At 38.1% G+C, this 18,449-nt stretch overlaps 2 protein-coding genes across 2 annotated transcripts; both read right to left on the minus strand.

The window, feature by feature from the left end:
• Positions 1-9: 9 nt before the first annotated feature.
• Positions 10-3,675, minus strand: LOC122022513 (probable methyltransferase PMT2). The gene is made up of 7 exons (XM_042580533.1): positions 3,539-3,675; positions 2,246-2,920; positions 1,911-2,121; positions 1,473-1,764; positions 889-1,278; positions 602-679; positions 10-475 (listed from the first exon to the last, which is right to left on the minus strand). Exons 2-7 carry the CDS (start codon positions 2,882-2,884, stop codon positions 244-246), a joined length of 1,842 nt encoding a protein of 613 aa, XP_042436467.1. The 5' UTR covers positions 2,885-2,920; positions 3,539-3,675; the 3' UTR covers positions 10-243.
• Positions 3,676-4,042: 367 nt separating this feature from the next.
• LOC122023127 (protein DMP8-like) lies at positions 4,043-4,708 on the minus strand. Its single transcript, XM_042581216.1, has one exon. The coding sequence runs from the start codon at positions 4,706-4,708 to the stop codon at positions 4,082-4,084; it is 627 nt and encodes a 208-aa protein (XP_042437150.1). The 3' UTR covers positions 4,043-4,081.
• Positions 4,709-18,449: the final 13,741 nt, after the last annotated feature.

Genomic DNA, 18,449 nt, shown 5'->3' on the forward strand with positions numbered 1-18,449 from the left:
AAACCCAAGTGGCTGAAAACATTAGAACCAACACATTCATCTCTGAGGGAAAAGAAAACATCAGTGTGATGAAAGAAAATCGATGAACAAGAAAAGCTAAAACCCCTAGGGAATCAAAAAGATTCTAGAGAAAAAAAAGAAGTTGGCTCTGGAAATTGAAATCCCAATTTCCTCATTCGAGAAGCTATTTCCTGCGCAAGGTCCTGTAATTACCAGTTCTCTATACATGTCTGTCTCATAAACTCATTCTTCTGTGTTGCCTTTGTTTCCTCCAACCCAATACTGCTTTACAGCAACCAAGATCTTCTCAGGAACGAAAGGACCATCTTCATGGTTGACCAGCTGAGTGCTCCATCTCATGCCACCGACCATCTTTTTCACCTTTATCAGGACGTCAACATGATCACGGAATATGACGGCACCTTCAGGCCTCAAGATTCTGTCCATCTCCAGAAGAATATCTTCCATTTTGCACCTGTTTGTAATGCCAAAAGAGGTGAGATGAAAATGAGCAAATAATGACATCAGTTCATTGATAATTCAAGTGCATGGTTTGCCCTTAGATATATGAACAGTGGATCAAAAGTATATATGAACTTACTTCTCATGGTATAAGCTGAAAACACCATTGGCATGGATAAGATCATATGTCCTTGGATAAGTCGAAAAAGCTTCACACCTGTACCAAGAAGGAAAAGGTAACTCATGGATTATCATCATCATCATCAAGCAGTTTTTGCCCCAATTATTTGTGATGCGCAATCATATATTACTATTGTAGCACGCTCATGTTAAATTAAGAATAGATCATATATTAATAGAGCAAGTTTATGTTCACATTAGTACAAAGAATAGATCATAATTAAATAGTGCTGAATATTTACATACCAGTCATGGTACATGCCAATTAAACCTCGCTCATAGATAACACCTAATGTCAATATATCCGCAATCGTGGGAACAACATTCATCACCCATAGCTTTGGAGAGTCTATTGAAGCTGCAAAGCTACCCAAACCTGCATTCATATCCATAACATTCCGATACCTTCCACTGTCAAGCAACTTGTTGATTTTCTTATAAGCATTAACATGCTTTTGCCACTTTCTGTTGTCTTCTTGATATGAATTGATTGAGAATCCAGCTAGAGAGCCAGAAGCTATTCTAGGTGGAATAGCAGTTAACCTTTCAGGAAAGGGCTTCAATTCCCCACCAGCAAACTCTTCAGAATCACTAACCTCAGGATAGGGGGTTATGCATGTTTCCATCATCTTGTACCTGAAATTATCACATGTGATAGACTTTAGGAATGATAAATAATTTACACGCAAATGTTAAGTTATATTATTCACTACTCAAAGTGCTTCAGACAACTGAAAACAAATCAGTTGCCAGAACAGCTGCAGTAAACAAGCATTGACAAAACAACATTTGTTGCAACTTGCACGGTTGATAAAAGGAATATAACTTACCAAACATCATCAGAGTTTGTTTTGCACATATTTGTTTGAATTTCAGGTTGCCTTCCAGGGCAGGATTCGGCATTTATTCTCTTCCTCCAAACAGCAAATTCAGCTCTCTCGGCGACCTTTTCCCAACAAAGAAGTTCAGCAGTGTCCTCAATCTTCCTTTGTTCCTCCTCAAGATCCTCTTTGGTCCGATCCCATGCTACATAGTTATTGTTCCAGTTAATTGGAGGCCCTGAAAGGACCCAATAACCACCAGGCCTGAGAACCCTATCCACTTCCATCATATAAAGTCCATCTGGGAAGAGAACACACACACACACACACAAGAAAAAAAAAGTGAATAATGGATGGTGGGAGAATCATTGGATGTGCCATGATTTACCATAAACAGACAGTGCATATAACATGTGAAAATGAAGAAATCATGTGATTGGCTCTCACCATTTGCACCCCATGGAATCAAACACCTTGAACAGTGAGCCATATCAAAGGCTCTTGATGGATATGGAAGCTTAATTGATCCCAGTACACCAATGACAGCAGGAACACCTCGTTCTAGGGCAAACTGTACCTGTGCCTCATGAGAGTCCCTTGGTGCAAATGACATGGCTAACACATTTCTTTTCAACAAATATGCACCCCAACTAGCAACCTACAAGTAAGCAATTTTACAGAATCAACTGGTGTTCAAAATATCTCAGGGTGCAAAAGTTTTACTTATTAAATTGAAATTGGACTAGTATTAATAGGCAATTTTAAAGCTAGGCAGTGCATACCCCACAACCAGTATCCAACGCAGTTCTAACAGTTCCATTATTAATTGGAATAACAGATGCAAGTTGATCGATATATGTATCTGCACCTTGAGGGAACTGTGTCCCTCCACCAGGAAACCTGAACACACTGCCCTCATACTGAACCCAGTTCTGAACAGCTTTCTCAACTGTCAAGCTCTTGTAAGGTACATTAGCAAAGGGAACATAGTCGCGACTCTTAGGCCATGGGAAAGGTGTCACATAACCCTTTGGTGCTGGAATAAGACAATATAGCTTATCCTCATCAGGCGGGCAATGCCTCTCTCGGTAGATCATGCTCTCTCTTGGAAAGGTCATCGCTCGCCTCTGATCCTGGCATGGTGTGTAATCAGTATAACTGTCATCACATGGCTCGAATGATTTAGCTTCATTATTGTCAAAATCAGTCAAGCTGCCTCCATGGTGAGTTTCAAAATTTAGATTGGCTGAGCTAGCGCACTTTGTCTGCTCAGTAATCTGTAGCGCGATACTGTCACCCTTCCCAAAACCGCTTCTCTGCCATGCACCCAAAACATAGAAAAAACAGCAGAGACCCACTATGAAAACAATGGACACTGAGCTCCTGGTCCTTCCATCACCTGAATTTGACCTTATGGCCATCGTGATGCCTCAAGGAATTGGTTACCTGCACAAGCACTGGCCCAAATTCCGCTTGGAAAATCAGCTTCGATTGGTTTTTATAAGCAAAACGAAACAAAAGGTCCAAACAGAAAAAGGTACATTAGTTCAAAGAAAATCAGACAAGAGTAAAAACATTTAAAAGGAAAATATCACTGCCGTGGATAAGCCAAATCTTCCAGTGAAACAGCACAAAGTTAACAAGATACTAATGGGGCATAAAATCTCTGGATTACCATAACTCGCAGCCAGTTCTTGGAGAGTTCTCTTCCGATATTTTCTAGACCACAAAACAGGCAAGTACTTTGTTGTTATTATCCTTTCTGGTTTCTAAGAGAACTAACAAATCATGCGATGGTGTGAATCACAAACATCAGCAAAACGAAAAAAAACAAAAGCCATCGTCTTCAACAAAATCCGAGAAAGGATAGTTCCATAACAAGCAAAACCTCTAGAAATCCGCATCGTTGGAGCAATCAAATCGCACTAAAACCATTCTCTCCCAAGAATCCCAGCTCTGAAAATCCAAGATACCAGAACGCCGCTAAATTCCATTTTTCTTCAACAAATCAACGACGCAAAACAAAAAGAAAAAAAAAAAAAACTCCGCAGCAAAAGAAAACACCGTCGACTCACGGGTTCAAGGCGAAGATTGGATCTGGGATCCCCAGAAGGACTCGCGATCGGAACGCCTCGCGCCTAACCCCCGATCCGATCGATCAAACAGAAATGTATCGGATCGAAGAGGAACAAGAATGCGATTGAAGCCTCGCTTTGGAGAAATGGAGAGGAAAATTTAAAGCCCTCCATCTCCTCAGCGATCGCTCTATGCGGTTGGCCCTCGCCGCGTCCTGGCACATATCGTTATCGGTAGACTCACTCGTCCCACGGGCGCCCGCATAGGAAGAAAGGGCGGGCGAACATCAAGCGTTCATTTAAACGATCGACCGCGAAGAACGAAACACGGACGGCTCGTCGTTGTTCGTAAATAAAACGAATTGCTGCTACATTTTCGAACTCCCAAATGAAATTTTTAAAAAAGAGAAGGACAAAAAGGTAAAAAATGCATCCAGAGTTAGTTGATCGAGAAGCCAAAAAAACAGGGGAAAGAAATAGAAGAAGAAGAAGCGGCGGAGCATTTATTTTGCTGTTCGGTAGGTGTTCGAGGAAATGCTTCAGTCAAGTGGTCATGCACCCGATGCCGTAGCGCGTGTTGGGGAAGACGAGGAAGAGGGTGCTGCAGACTACGCCGACCATCAACGGGAAGGTCTCCATGACCTCGTCCATCTCCTTAGCTTGCTGCGGGAGGAGGCAGTTGGTGACTCGGTGGTCCGACAGCGCGATGGACGCGAACACCATCACCGCCATCAGCGCGTGCACCAGGTCGACGAACCCCATCCGGTACCGTTCCTCCTTGGGCACCTCCACCCCGAGGCCGGACTTGAACACGGCGAGGCCGCGCGGCGTGACGAAGCCGTAGTAGACTTTCCCGTCGGGGCCGCGGAAGCTGTCGGTGAAGTGGAAGAAGAAGCATGAGAGCGCGCAGAGGCCGAGAAGGAGTTGGATCATGCGCGTGCTCACCAGGGAGCACGATCCGTCGCCGGAGGCCGAGGGGAGGAGGAGCTCGAAGGTGAGGAGGGTGCCGGTGGGGAGGAAATTGACCAGCATCGAGGTCTTGGAGAAGGTCTTCTGCATGCCCTTCGCCACCGCCCTCCTCTTCCTGCCGCTTTCGCCTCCGGCCTGCGGTGGCGACGAGGAGGAGCGAGGGGAACCGGGGTAGGAATAGGATTCCACGGTACTCTCCATGCTTTGCTTAATGGAGAATACTGGAAAACGTGGGGGTTTTATATATAATTTTGTGGTGATTCAAAATTTTAACCGTTCCCGCCGCCGTTTAAACGGGGCAAAATAAATTAATTCGAAAGCAAAATACGAATGTTATATAAAATAGGATTGATTATATATGAAATATTAATCTTTTGTTATTATTACCAGAGCCCTGGTATGCTGCGCGCCCCTTCTGTGCATCCGCTACACGACCATGGAGATAGTTGGCGTAGAGTTCAGATTTTTGTCCTAATATCTTTCTATTTTATTGTCCCACTAGTTAAACGGCAATTGAAAAAAATAAAATCTCTCTTTATTTTGGATGAAATTTTTAATTCTTTCTTCCTTTTCAGAACAACTTTGACATTCCGTCGGCTTTTCTCCCGGTTCGGATTTCTTCCTTCCATTGACTTCTCATCCCCTCCCATCTCCTCCCTTCGTCGACTCCAACAGCTCTTGCTTCGTCGACTCCAATTCCGTCGACTTTAGTTCCAAAATCTCAAAGGTGCCCTAAAAGGCTGATTTTTGATAGAATAAATTGGGTTGAGAAATATCAACACAAAACTTATGCATTCTATTCAAATTCTTAAGAAATTATAAACTAGATAGACAGAAAATTACGGAAGCGTACCAGAATCCATAGTATGCAGTCGATTTGGGTAAGATCTTCAATTTGCAGATCTTCCTTAGTATCCAGAGAGTTTTGTCGATGAGGAAACAAAACAAATGCGTAATCTGCAAACTGGGACCATAACCCTTATTTCTAGAAGCCTAAGTTGCTTATTTCTAATTTGGCCTCTCAACAAATTAGAAATTGCACATGGTATCCACATTAATTATTCATAACAATTAAACCCTTAAGTCATATTACTTAATCATAATTTGATCACATTAAATTATGACTTATTTAATTTGATGACATTAAACATTTATAATTACAATTATGATCCCAAAATTCTAACAATCTCCCACTGGACCATATGTGTAAACTTATAAATGTTAACCTTAATGAGCTCATAACTTTTGTCATCATAGCTGTAGGGTTTCCTTAACAATCTCGTCCATTAATTATATAGACATAGGATCAATGTAGTCTTCGTTGTATCTTTCACAACTAAACCATCAATGGTCACGTACATCAATATAATTAAATGACATAGATCAATTATGAATATGTGGCATGAAAATTACATGCAAGGTGATCTATTCATGTCAATTTTCAACTGGTCCTCCTTATAACCAAAGTGAGATCAAAACTTTAACTTAAGTTATATAAAGTGTAATGAAGTAAACATTGAACTTTATATCTGATCAGATAATCTCCAAATACATATGTTTCTTTAACATAATCAAACATATATAAAAAAACATATATATAGTACAAACTCCCACTAGATCTAGATTTCACCAAACTGAATAACACCCATATGAGTGATATGCTCATAGAAGACATTGGGTGGTAAACCCTTTGTAAAAGGATCTGCAATCATGGAGTTTGTGCCTATGTGTGCTATCGAAATCTGTCCACTTTGTACTCTTTCTTTCACAACAAGGAACTTGATATCGATGTGCTTCGATTTTGTCGAGCTCCTATTGTTATTAGAATACAATACAGCTGATCGATTGTCACAAAATAACTTCAGTGGTCTTTCAACCTTTCCCAAAATACGCAGCCCAGTGACAAAAATTTTCAGCCATATTCCATGATTAGATGCCTCAAAACATGCTATAAACTCTGCTGCCATGGTGGAAGAAGCTGTCAATGCCTGTTTAGCACTTCTCCAAGAGATAGCTCCGCCGGCCAACAGAAAAACATAACCTGAAGTGGATCTCATGCTATCTTGGCATCCCGCAAAATCAGAGTCAGAATATCCCATGATCTCAAGAGTATCTGACCTCTTATATGTGAGCATGTAATCACTAGTTCTCTTTAAATATCTCATTACCCTCTTTGCTGCTTTCCAATGATCCATTCCTGGGTTGCTTAAATATCTGCCCAACACTCCAACAATGTACGCAATATCCGGACGCGTACAAACTTGAGCATACATAAGACTTCCTACAGCCGAAGCATAGGGAATCTTTTGCATTTCTTGAGTCTCGAGGCTTCCTTTAGGGCATTGTTTAAGACTAAACTTGTCTCCTTTAGCGACTGGGGTATTACCTGGTTTGCAATCTTGCATGCCAAATCTTTTAAGCACCTTATCGATATAGTTCTTTTGCGATAATCCAAGAATACCTCGAGAACGATCTCGATATATTTGGATTCCTAATACAAAAGATGCGTTACCAAGATCTTTCATTTCAAAATATCTAGATAGAAATCTCTTGGTATCGTTCAACATACCTATATCGTTTGTGGCAAGCAAAATGTCATCAACATATAAAACCAGGAAGATATGCTTACTCCCACTGAACTTATGATACACACAATCATCTACCATATTTACCTCAAAACCAAATGAGATTATTATTTGATGAAATTTGTGGTACCATTGACGAGATGCTTGTTTTAACCCATAGATGGACTTCTTAAGTTTACAAACCATACTCTTTGGATCTCCTAATACAAAGTATTCTGGTTGCACCATATAGATTGTTTCCTCAATGTCTCCATTGAGAAAAGCTGTCTTGACATCCATCTGATGAAGTTCCATATCGAAGTATGCGACAAGTGCCATGATTGTCCTTAAAGAATCCTTCGTTGAAACTGGAGAAAAGGTCTCTTTAAAGTCAATCCCATATTTCTGAGTATAGCCTTTAGCTACAAGACGTGCTTTATATCTTTCCAAATTACCATTTGAATCCCGTTTGGTTTTAAAAATCCACTTACAACCAATGAGTTTCACACCTTCTGGTAATAGGACAAGTTCCCAAACATTATTATCTTGCATTGACTTATACTCTTCATTCATTGCCTCAATCCACTTTTGAGAATTTGAATCTTGCATGGCTTGACGAAAGTTGATTGGATCATCCTCCGCCATACCATCATTTTCCTCATGTTCTTGAAGTAGTACTATGTAATCATCCGAAATAGCACTCCTCCTTTCTCTAGTGGACCTTCGTAAAGGCACTTGTTCTACATGCACTGGTTCTTGAGGTTGTTGAGTTTGTTCTTCTGGGAGTTGATTAACAATGTCTTATTGTTCTGGTATTGCATTCTGATCACTGACAGGAATAAAATCCTGATCATTATTAGAAGCAATCATAGGAATATAAACCATTTCCTCTTGAAGAGTAGTGGGAATACATTCCTCCTCAAAAACAAGATCTGTTACTTTATTCTTCCCCCCAAACTCAATATCCTCAAAGAACGTTGCAGTTCCCGTCTCAAAGATGGTCTTTACTTTGGGATCATAAAACTTATAGCCCCGTGATCGCTCAGAATATCCAATAAAGTAGCTACTTACTGTTCTGGAGTCCAGTTTCTTTTCATGTGGCCTATATGGTCTAGCCTCAGCTGGACATCCCCAAATATGAAAATGTTTGAGACTTGGCTTTCGCCTTGTCCAAAGCTCAAAAGGTGTTTTAGTAGCTGCTTTAGTGGGTACTCGATTCAGAATGTAAGCTGCTGTCTTTAATGCTTCTCCCCAGAGTGACATTGGTAAGGTTGAATGACTAATCATACTCCTTACCATTTCCTTAAGAGTTCGATTACGTCGTTCAGCTACACCATTCATGCTTGGTGAGCCTGGCATGGTGTACTGTGGGACGATTCCACACTCCTCTAGGTATTGAGCAAAAGGTCCTGGACGTTGCTCACCTGAACCATCATATCTACCGTAGTATTCACCACCACGATCAGATCTGACTTTCTTAATTCTTTTGTTTAGTTGGTTCTCAACTTCAACCTTAAATGATTTGAAAACATCCAATGTTTGAGCCTTCTCATGAATAAGAAATAGGTATGCATATCGAGAATAATCATCAATAAATGATACAAAATATTGTTGACCATTCCAAGAAGGTGTTGGAAATGGTCCACAAACATCTGTATGTATCAATTCCAATACTTCTGTAGCTCTATATGCACCCTCTTTCTTTCTTTTGGTCTGTTTGCCCTTAATGCATTCAACACAAACATTTAGATCTGTAAAATCAATGGAGTTTAAAATTTCATCCGATACAAGTCGTTCAACTCTATTTCTAGAGATGTGTCCTAAACGTTTGTGCCATAAGGCACCTGAATTTTCATTATTAAATTTACGCTTAGTACCACGTGATTCCACATTCAGGGTTTCAATATAAGAAGCATTTATATCAATCATATATAGATTGTCATAAATTATAAGTGAACCGGTTCCAACAACAGTAGAATTAATAGATAAACTGAATTGACCATTTTCAAATGAACAACAGTAACCTAATTTGTCCAAATGAGAAACAGAAACTAAATTCCGTCTAAATGACAGTACAACAAAAGTATCTATTAAGTCTAAATAGTAACCAGTGCTTAACAACAATCTAAAATGCCCTATTGCTTCCACCTCAACCGACTTGCCATCACCCACATAAATGCATCTTTCAGCATCAGTTGGCTTTCGGTAGCTCAGGCAACCCTGCATTGAAACACTGATGTTAGTAGTAGCACCAGAGTCTAACCACCAAGTGTTTCTAGGTACTGAAGCTAAATTTACTTCTGAACAGACCAAAGTGAAAAATGTACCCTTTTTCGCACGCCATGCATGGTACTTAGGACATTCTTTCTTGACATGATCAGGCTTGTTACAGAAGAAACAACCTTTCTTGTCTGTATCTTGCTTTTGTTTCTTCACATAAGGACCTTTAGTAGCTTCATTCTTTCTTTTGTTGCCCTTATATTTAGGGGTGCTTGCCAAATAGGCACTTTCAGCCTTAATTTGCTTCAACCTATCTTCCTCTTGAACACAGTATGAAATGAGCTCATTAAGAGTCCATTTCTCCCTTTGACAGTTATAATTGATTTGAAACTGACTAAACTGGTTCGGAAGAGAAATAAGCACTAAATGCACAAGCATGTCATCCGACAATTCAAGATTAAGTGCCTTCAACTTCAATGCAAGGTGGGACATTTCCATGATATATTCCCGAATATTTCCCTTGCCTTTATACTTCATGGAAATCAAGCTCTTCAGAATTGTGCTTGTTTCCGCCTTATCGCTTTTGGCAAAGCGCTTTTCAATCTCATCGAGATATTCTTTAGCTTTGGTGACACTATTATACACCGCGCCCCTAAAAGCCTCAGGTATGCCACGCTTGATGATCATAAGACTCATGCAGTTAGAGCGATCCCACTTCTCATATTTGGCTCTCTGTTCAGAGGAACTAGTATCTGTAGGAGCAGTGGGTTGCTCTGTCCTAAGCGCAAGATCCAGATCCATGCAGCCAAGAACAATTAAAATGTTCTCCTTCCAATCCTTAAAATTTGTACCATTAAGGATCGACACTGAACTTAAATTAGCAGAAATAGTAGCAACATTTGCTGAAAAAGAACACAAGAATTATAACATAAATAACATGCTCATTTTGAATTAATTAAAAAAAAACAAATGGCAAATCCCATCTAAAGATACCTAGTGCAACAATAATATCAAGTCTTTGGACAGTAATATTATTTGCAAGTGGTACTCTTTCTGTAATAATCAAACACTAACAATAATGCATGACAAATAATAAACCTATCTTTGGATCGATTTATTATATGCATGAACCATAACAGATAAAATCTTATAATTGTTACGTGTTTATTATCACAAGTAAATGTATAATTTGTAAGTACAAATCTTCCTTTGAGCCGATTAATACTCACATAAATATACACATTTACACTTTATTTAATATCTCAATAATATTTTAATTAAAATTAAATTTAAATAATAGAGGTCACTTTGGCGATATATAATTTAAATTTAATTAAAATAAAAATAATAAATATTAACATAATCCAATTAAATTAACATTATAAAATAATGTACTGAATTTATTTTATCTAAATAATAAATTTAATGGATTATGTAAGGGAAATTTAGCAAATGCTTTCTAAACGTGGCCAATGCTTTAGAAACGTGGCCTTCATTCCACGTGCATGGCCTTCACGCTATGTACGTGGCGTTGTTTTTTTTTTTTTTTTTTTTTTTTAATCTGAAACCAACACCCACTGCGCCACTTTATAAAAATTAAAACCACGTTACTTTCATTCGACGCAACTGTCCATCGCTCCCAAAACCGACGCACGATTTCTAAAATCTCGATTCACTGCCGTCGCCGCCGTCCCTTCCGCCGAACCACCATCAAATGACAGCAGCCCATAAGAGAGCGATAACGACGGCATACCGGAGCAGCCGCCGACCCTTTCCTATATCGGAACGCCAATCATCTTTGTCGCTGCCGTCTGCTTGTGCAGAAACAACGAGAGGCAGCCAACTCGCTGTAGGAATTTTTTCGACCAGTTGCGACACAGTTCACAGTATTCGGCATGGGAGCAAGCGACATTGATAAAATAAAATCGTAACATAATATATCATGAACCAAAAACCGAGATTGCACAAGAATAAAATTTTATACCCAAAATAAAAATTTTCCTTAAGAATTTGGAATAGAAGGCTCTGATACCAATTGATAGAATAAATTGGGTTGAGAAATATCAACACAAAATTTATGCATTCTATTCAAATTCTTAAGAAATTATAAACTAGATAGACAGAAAATTACGGAAGCGTACCAGAATCCATAGTATGCAGTCGATTTGGGTAAGATCTTCAATTTGCAGATCTTCCTTAGTATCCAGAGAGTTTTGTCGATGAGGAAACAAAACAAAAGCGTCATCTACAAACTGGGACCATAACCTTTATTTATAGAAGCCTAAGTTGCTTATTTCTAATTTGACCCCTCAATAAATTAGAAATTGCACATGGTATCCACATTAATTATTCATAACAATTAAACCCTCAAGTCATATTACTTAATCATAATTTGATCACATTAAATTATGACTTATTTAATTTGATGACATTAAACATTTATAATTATAATTATGGTCCCAAAATTCTAACAATTTCATCCAACGACGATGCTCCACCAAAAGAAGACCTTTGCATTTATCTGATTGGTTATGACGATTGTTAGTTACAGCTTCGCCATCTCCGCCATCTCTGTCGTCGTGGTCCTCGGTTGTCATCACTTCAACTCCAAAATCTCGCAGAAGGTGGTCTAAATTTGGATTTCATCACTCCAGCTCCAATAGCGGTTCCGTCTATGAGGTCCACTATTGTCGCAGCTCCGTCACAACAACCAACAAGTATGGGATTGTTTTGGAGCAACCTTTTAGGACTTTTATTAATTGAATGGTTATGGTTATGTTCATTCTACATTTTTTTATCCTAATTGGTACTAGTTTAATTAAATTTTGTTGAATTTAAGTATTATTGTTCTTGCAAATGCACATATACATATGATATGATATCTCTTTGTCCAAATTGATACTATTTGAGTGAATTTAGGTATTTTATGCAAGTTGGGGCTGTTTTAAGTAAATTTTGTCAAATTTTTCAAAAACATGAGTAATTTTTCATTACTTATACAAATTGCTACTATCTAGCTTAGTTTTGTCAAATTTTACCTTTTTTTTGAGTATTAGGCTGCAATGACATCATCAAATAATAGCAACATCGATCATACTAAATTTGAAACTATATGATATAGGAACTACAACCTAAGAGCATTGGTATAAGTCTCTAGATCGACAAAGAATCCAAGAAGACTATTGATATGGTAATGAAGAGGGGTCACACAAAAGGAGCTAGTGTCAAAGAGGGAAAAGGCTTACTAACGTGAAGGTTAAGGTCAAAAATAGAGGAAGACCTTGGTCGGAAGATCGGACCAAATGATCGGGAGCCCCCAGTCGACTGGGCAAGGACGCCAAACGACCATCCTACGGTAGCGACTGTTGGGACACCTCGAAGCTAGGGAGGGGGTGAATAGCTCATCTCGCTCGCTTCGTAGATGTTGTTGCAACGGATAAACTCGAAGTGACAAACTCCCTAATGCTAATACTAGGTAGGATTTACTTGATATCCACCTCAAAAAAAAGGTGACTAATCTAAGGATCCATACAGAGCACTCTCTCTACTATCAAAAACACTCATTCTCAGAAATAATCCGAAGGTGGAGAAACCTCTTACAACTCACACAAGTAATACAACTCGAAACAAGAATTAAATACACAAATAAAAATAAAAAATCTTCTTGCTTGATCTCTTGTTGCTTATGAATGTCTCTTGTAGGCTTGGAAGTGTAGCAACACCTCAGCCCTAAGCTTCCAAGAATTGGCGGAGAAGATCGAGTGAAGAGTTGTTGCGTTTGAACCTTGCTGTCACCTTTATACTTCGCGATCTAGGGCAATCGATTGAGCTTACTCCCAATCAATTGCTACATAAGAACCAAGCAATCCCAACCGTCTAGAAGTCATAACCTGCGCAATGATCATCTCCTAATTGATCGGTTGATTGATTGGGTGCAGCTGGATCGATCAACTGATCGATCCAGCAACCTTTTGTACTTTCACAAAAGACCCCGGAATCGATTGACCAATCGATTCCAACTTTCCTCGCGTCATCGCAAGAAAGCCTACCCCAATCGATCAATAGATCGATTCGTATCGATCTGCTGATCGATTGGGGAGCACACCGTGCTCTTGTGTGAGTGGCCACCAATCGATCAACATCGATTGGCGTAGCCTCATTGCTCGTAACAACTCTCCCAATTGATTAACTGATTGATTGGATTCTGGTTCAGTTGATCGGTTGATTGATTTACCAACCCTAAGTTGACTAACTCAAGTCTAAGGTTCTAAATCCTAGGGGTGATCACGAATCGAGTTGGTTCAGTTATTGGGATAAAAAACTATCCGGCCCTATTAGATCAGATAATGCAAAATCGGGACCTACATCCGGCCCTATATCCGGCGGTTCTTATGTTTCAGATATCCGACGGGTTGTCAGTTATTTGGATATCCGACCCTATATCCAATGAAATATAAAATATAAATATAAATATAACAAAAAAAATAAAAAATTTTAAAATGATAATAGACATTACTCATTACACGTTATAGCAGCTAATCGGAAATAACTATTACAACGTGTAGTAGCTTATCGGCAGTAGTTACTACAACGTGTAACATCTTATCAACATTAGTTGCTACAAGTAGGGGTGATCGGATCGGGTTGGTTCGGTTATTGGGATAAAAAACTATCCAGCCTTACTAGATCAGATAATGCAATATTAGGACCCTACATCCGACCCTATATCCGGCGGATTATTTTTTTTCGGTTCGGTTCGGATCGGTATAAGCGGGTTGGTCGGTTTGACGGATTGACTGCTCACCCCTACTAAATCCTAATATTCAGTCAACCGTGACCTATTGAGATTCTCTCATGTCTAGCATCTAGTCAATCTTGACCTGCTGGTACTTCGTCACCAAGTATCTGGTCAATCCTTTGATCCACTTAGACTTTTCTCTCTGTGCCAAGTGTCCGGTCAACCTTAACCCACTTGGACTTACCATCTCGTGCTAAGGGTCTGGTCCTCCATGATCCACTTGAACTTCCATACACTAGGCGTCTGGTCAACCTTGACCCACTTGGATTTTCACACGCCTAGCTTCACTCACCAAGATTTCCTCACCGCCTAGCTTCACTCACTAGGACTTTCACCTGGTCTCACTCACCAGAATTTTCCATCTGTCTGACTTCACTCACTAGGACTTTTCAACTTTCTAGCTTCACTTACTAGGACTTTTCACCTTTTTTCACTTGCCAAGATTTTCCTCTACCTAGTTTTACTCATTAAGGCTTTCACTTGGCTTCACTCAGTAGAATTTTTCCCATTACCTAACTTCACTCACTAGGATTTTTCCACTACCTGACTTCACTCATTAGGATTTTCACACCAAGTGTCCGATCCACACTAACCCACTTGGATTTTTATATTTTATCAACTTTTCCGTTGGATTTGCCCTTGCCCAACCTCCAGTTAGGACTTTCCAGTCAAGTATTCAGTCAACCTTGACCTACTTGACTCTTCTTCACACAACCTTGATTAGAGAGGAATTACACCAATAATCTCCCCAAACGGACAATTGTACTTGTAATTTTCATATATTGTCAAACATCAAAACTCAAACATCAAGAGTCAAGCTTGAGCCAACTCAAGTTTAGTCAAACTGGTCAACCTTAACTTAAGAAAATTATACTAACAATCTTCCCTTTTTTGATATTTGACAATATGTTTAAGTTAGGCTAATCTCATAGCCTCAACTTCTTCTTCATGCCAAACCATTAATGAGGGTTTCCTTCATTCTCCCCCCTTAATATAAGGGTTTCACAATCCCCCCTATGAATATTGAGAGTTTTCTAATTTAAACCCTATATTCTCTCCCTTTGGCACACATCAAAAACGCTCCCCTGAATAGTTATCCACTTATTGTTTAAAACATCACAACGAAGGTTCCATACCCTTCATTGTGTCCAAATTCTCATTCTAGAGCATACACTCAACATAATGAAGATTTCCAATCTTCCTATTTCGTTGTAAAAAAAAAGTTAATTCATGTCTTTAAGGAGTAGCTCCTCCTCAAAACACGCTCCAAACTTCTGTCATTGCACCAACAATGACTTCAAATTTCTAAATCTTTAAGAAAACTAAAACTTGATGTTTTAAGGTTTAAAATTCAACTTTAAAATTAAACCTTATCCTAAAACTTCAACTTAGTCTTATTTAATCAGTCCTTTCTTATTTTCATCAAGAAAACTATCCTTAAATATTCATAAACGAGTTTTATAGGGTTAAGCATTGTTAACATAACTAAATGTGGCTTAAATGAATGAAATCAAACATTTACAACCAAAATCATATTTTCCAATCGATTGAGGTTGGGGCTCAATTGATCAAAGCTATTCAATCGATCAACTGATCAATTCTGCAAGCTTATGTTCATGGAAAACCCAGTTCAATTGATCTACTGATCTATTGAACTCCCTCAATCGATTGGCTGATCAATTGAGATTCTGTTTTTTCTGAAATAAGCTTTTGGCCAAATGTTAGAAATGCCTAAATAACTTTACGGTGTTCCAAAAATCATAAAATTTTACGTAGACATTATTTAAGTCATATATTATAAGAGAAAAATAGTTTTATATGAAAATACATTTTATTTTCAAATATTGACACAAAACTTGAAACCATTGAAAACTTTAATATTTTGTTCTAGTTTATGTCTAACTCTACAATGGTAATTCCTATCAAAAGATAGTTTTTCACCAAAGTTTTCCAAGATATTTTGAAATAATTTTCAAAATCAATTTTTAATCATGTTCTTTGGGCTAAATATACATGACTTGTATACTAGCTTTCCCAATGATTGAACAACACATAATCTATGTGTTTTGATGAAGTTAAAACTCAAACAGATGCACTAAATCAGCATCTTGAGTATGGTTTATCCTTTTAACATCTCACTTGTATCTAATGTGCACTAAAATACATACAAGTTAACTTATGATTTTTGTAAGATGTAGATATTGATTTTTCCTAATTTAAGAGTTCATGCATATCTATCTAGGTATTTTAAAAAATGATCATTCACCTAAGATGTCACTTATTGATTAATGTCATTGTCCTTAAATTCAAGGAATTTAAGACAATGCATGATGATTTATGACATACATCAAAATGAATAAGTTTCAAAAGAAAACATATTATAGCTACATGATGTATGTATGATATGACATGATTTTTTTTATTTTTTATAACAATTATGAGTGCAAAATATGATGTCATGACATATGATAAGCAAATAATCATGACAATTTAGCATAACGGAAAATACCTAGATTATTTATCTAAGTGTTTCTATCCTTAAACTATTTGTTAAGCAAAAAATAATCCTAGATTACCCTCGATTCCCAAGAAAATACCAAAGTCCCAACTTGACATTTTTTTTACTCTTCTTATTTGTGCCAATTTTAATTAAGTCTAATTTCTTAAATTTTGGCACATTTTACTCTTTCAAAGAGTAACCAATTAAACATTCTCATTTTCAAGGAGTACAACTACCTTAAAAATGTCCTCCAAGTGTCAACTTCTTCAAGGTTAGGTTAACTACCCTTCCAATTAGAGTTGCCACTCTTTAAACCCATTTAGGATGTAGAGAACACACTCTTAGGAACCCAAAATCTATTGGTGCTCCTTGGATGTGTTAGGTACTTACTAGAGATAACTTCCGTAGTTACCTTTCTAATGACCTTTTTAGGCTTCTTAGAAGCCTTGGTCACACTAGATTCCTTTAAGTCAACTCAAGGGATAACTTCTTTTGTGACATTCTTAGTTAATTGTTAGGCTTCTTAAAAGTCTTAGTCACATTGGTCCTTTTAAGGTTGCTTCTAGGGATAACTTCTCCTGTTACCTTAACTTGACCGTTTGACTTAGGGTTAGTTCCATAACTATATGAAACCCTATGGTATAAAGCCACATCCTTCTTGACTTTAGGTTTGTATCCCAAATCTCTATGGCCATTGGACGGTTCTTGTCTATCTATTCCTAAGTTTTGTCCATTTGACCCTTGGACACCATTTGTCATTTTCTTAAAGGTCATTTTTAATTTATCAAGTCTTGACTTCAAGACTTGATTTTTCTTTCATAAATCCTTAAATTTTGATTTTTTATTAAAACCTTGAGTTTTCTTTTTCTTAGGCATATATCTATTTTCTTTTGTTTTTTTACCTAAATTATTATCTACTTTCCTAATCTTAGGTGAGGTAATCTTGGCATGATATGCTACATATTTTTTTTTTAACCTTATCATGCTTTCTATTTTCATGATAAATAGCATTAAAGTGATATAAATTTGAGCTAGCATGCTTTATATCATTACTTAGAGGAATTGCATCAATAAATGATATCTTGGGTTTGCTCTTAAGAGCTCCCTCCTTGACTTGAGCTTCTTCCTTAACTCTTGACCGGAATCTTCCTCCTTGGTCATTGACTCCGGTAGTGCCCCTTTTGCTTGCACACGAAACACACAATGTGTTCATTGCCTTTCTGTACTAAGGCTTGTGTCTTCTTTGACTTCTCCTTTACCTTGATTGCTACTTGACCCTTTTTCTTGGTCAAATTAGGACACTTACTTTTATAGTGCCCACTTTTCCTACACTCAAAGCAAATGATGTGATCTTTATTTTTACAAATTGAAATAGTTATACCTTCTTTGCTTGTAGGGGTGACACTTTCTTCTCTATTTAATCTGGATGTAGAGGCTTTTTCTTAATTTGGCATTGATGATCTACACTCCCCCTCAATCCTTGAGGTGGATGTCTCTTCATCTTTATCCTTGGATGTTGAGCATCTGTCAACGTTTGAATCCTCATGCACATGAAACAAGGAGTACACTCCTTTGCCTTTGTCTTTGTACTCTCTAGAGGATCATACCTTCTTCACTTTCTTCTTCTTTGGATGTTGAGCATCTCTCAACTTCTGACTTCTCTTGCTCTTAATCAATAAGTCTCCCTTTTTGGATTCTTCTTGATTTGGTACAGTGGAGGGGACTTCATGAATCTTCACTAATTTGCTCCAAAGCTCCTTCACATCTTCATACTCTCTGATTTGAATCAAAATGTTGCTCGGCAATAGGTTGACCAACAATTTGGTCACTTTGTCATTAACCTCGCTGTTGATACAGTCT

The sequence above is a fragment of the Zingiber officinale genome, chromosome 9B (assembly GCF_018446385.1).
Source record: "Zingiber officinale cultivar Zhangliang chromosome 9B, Zo_v1.1, whole genome shotgun sequence".
Classification (NCBI taxonomy): domain Eukaryota; kingdom Viridiplantae; phylum Streptophyta; class Magnoliopsida; order Zingiberales; family Zingiberaceae; genus Zingiber; species Zingiber officinale.

Excerpts from the sequence above, each read along its gene's own strand:
- LOC122022513 (XM_042580533.1), bottom strand. The coding sequence starts at position 2,884 with ATGGCCATAAGGTCAAATTCAGGTGATGGAAGGACCAGGAGCTCAGTG. Across the intron at positions 2,122-2,245 it reads CGTTGGATACTGGTTGTGGG|GTTGCTAGTTGGGGTGCATA; the intron begins GTATGCACTGCC and ends GCTTACTTGTAG. Across the intron at positions 680-888 it reads ATTGGCATGTACCATGACTG|GTGTGAAGCTTTTTCGACTT; the intron begins GTATGTAAATAT and ends TTCTTGGTACAG.
- LOC122023127 (XM_042581216.1), bottom strand. The coding sequence starts at position 4,708 with ATGGAGAGTACCGTGGAATCCTATTCCTACCCCGGTTCCCCTCGCTCC.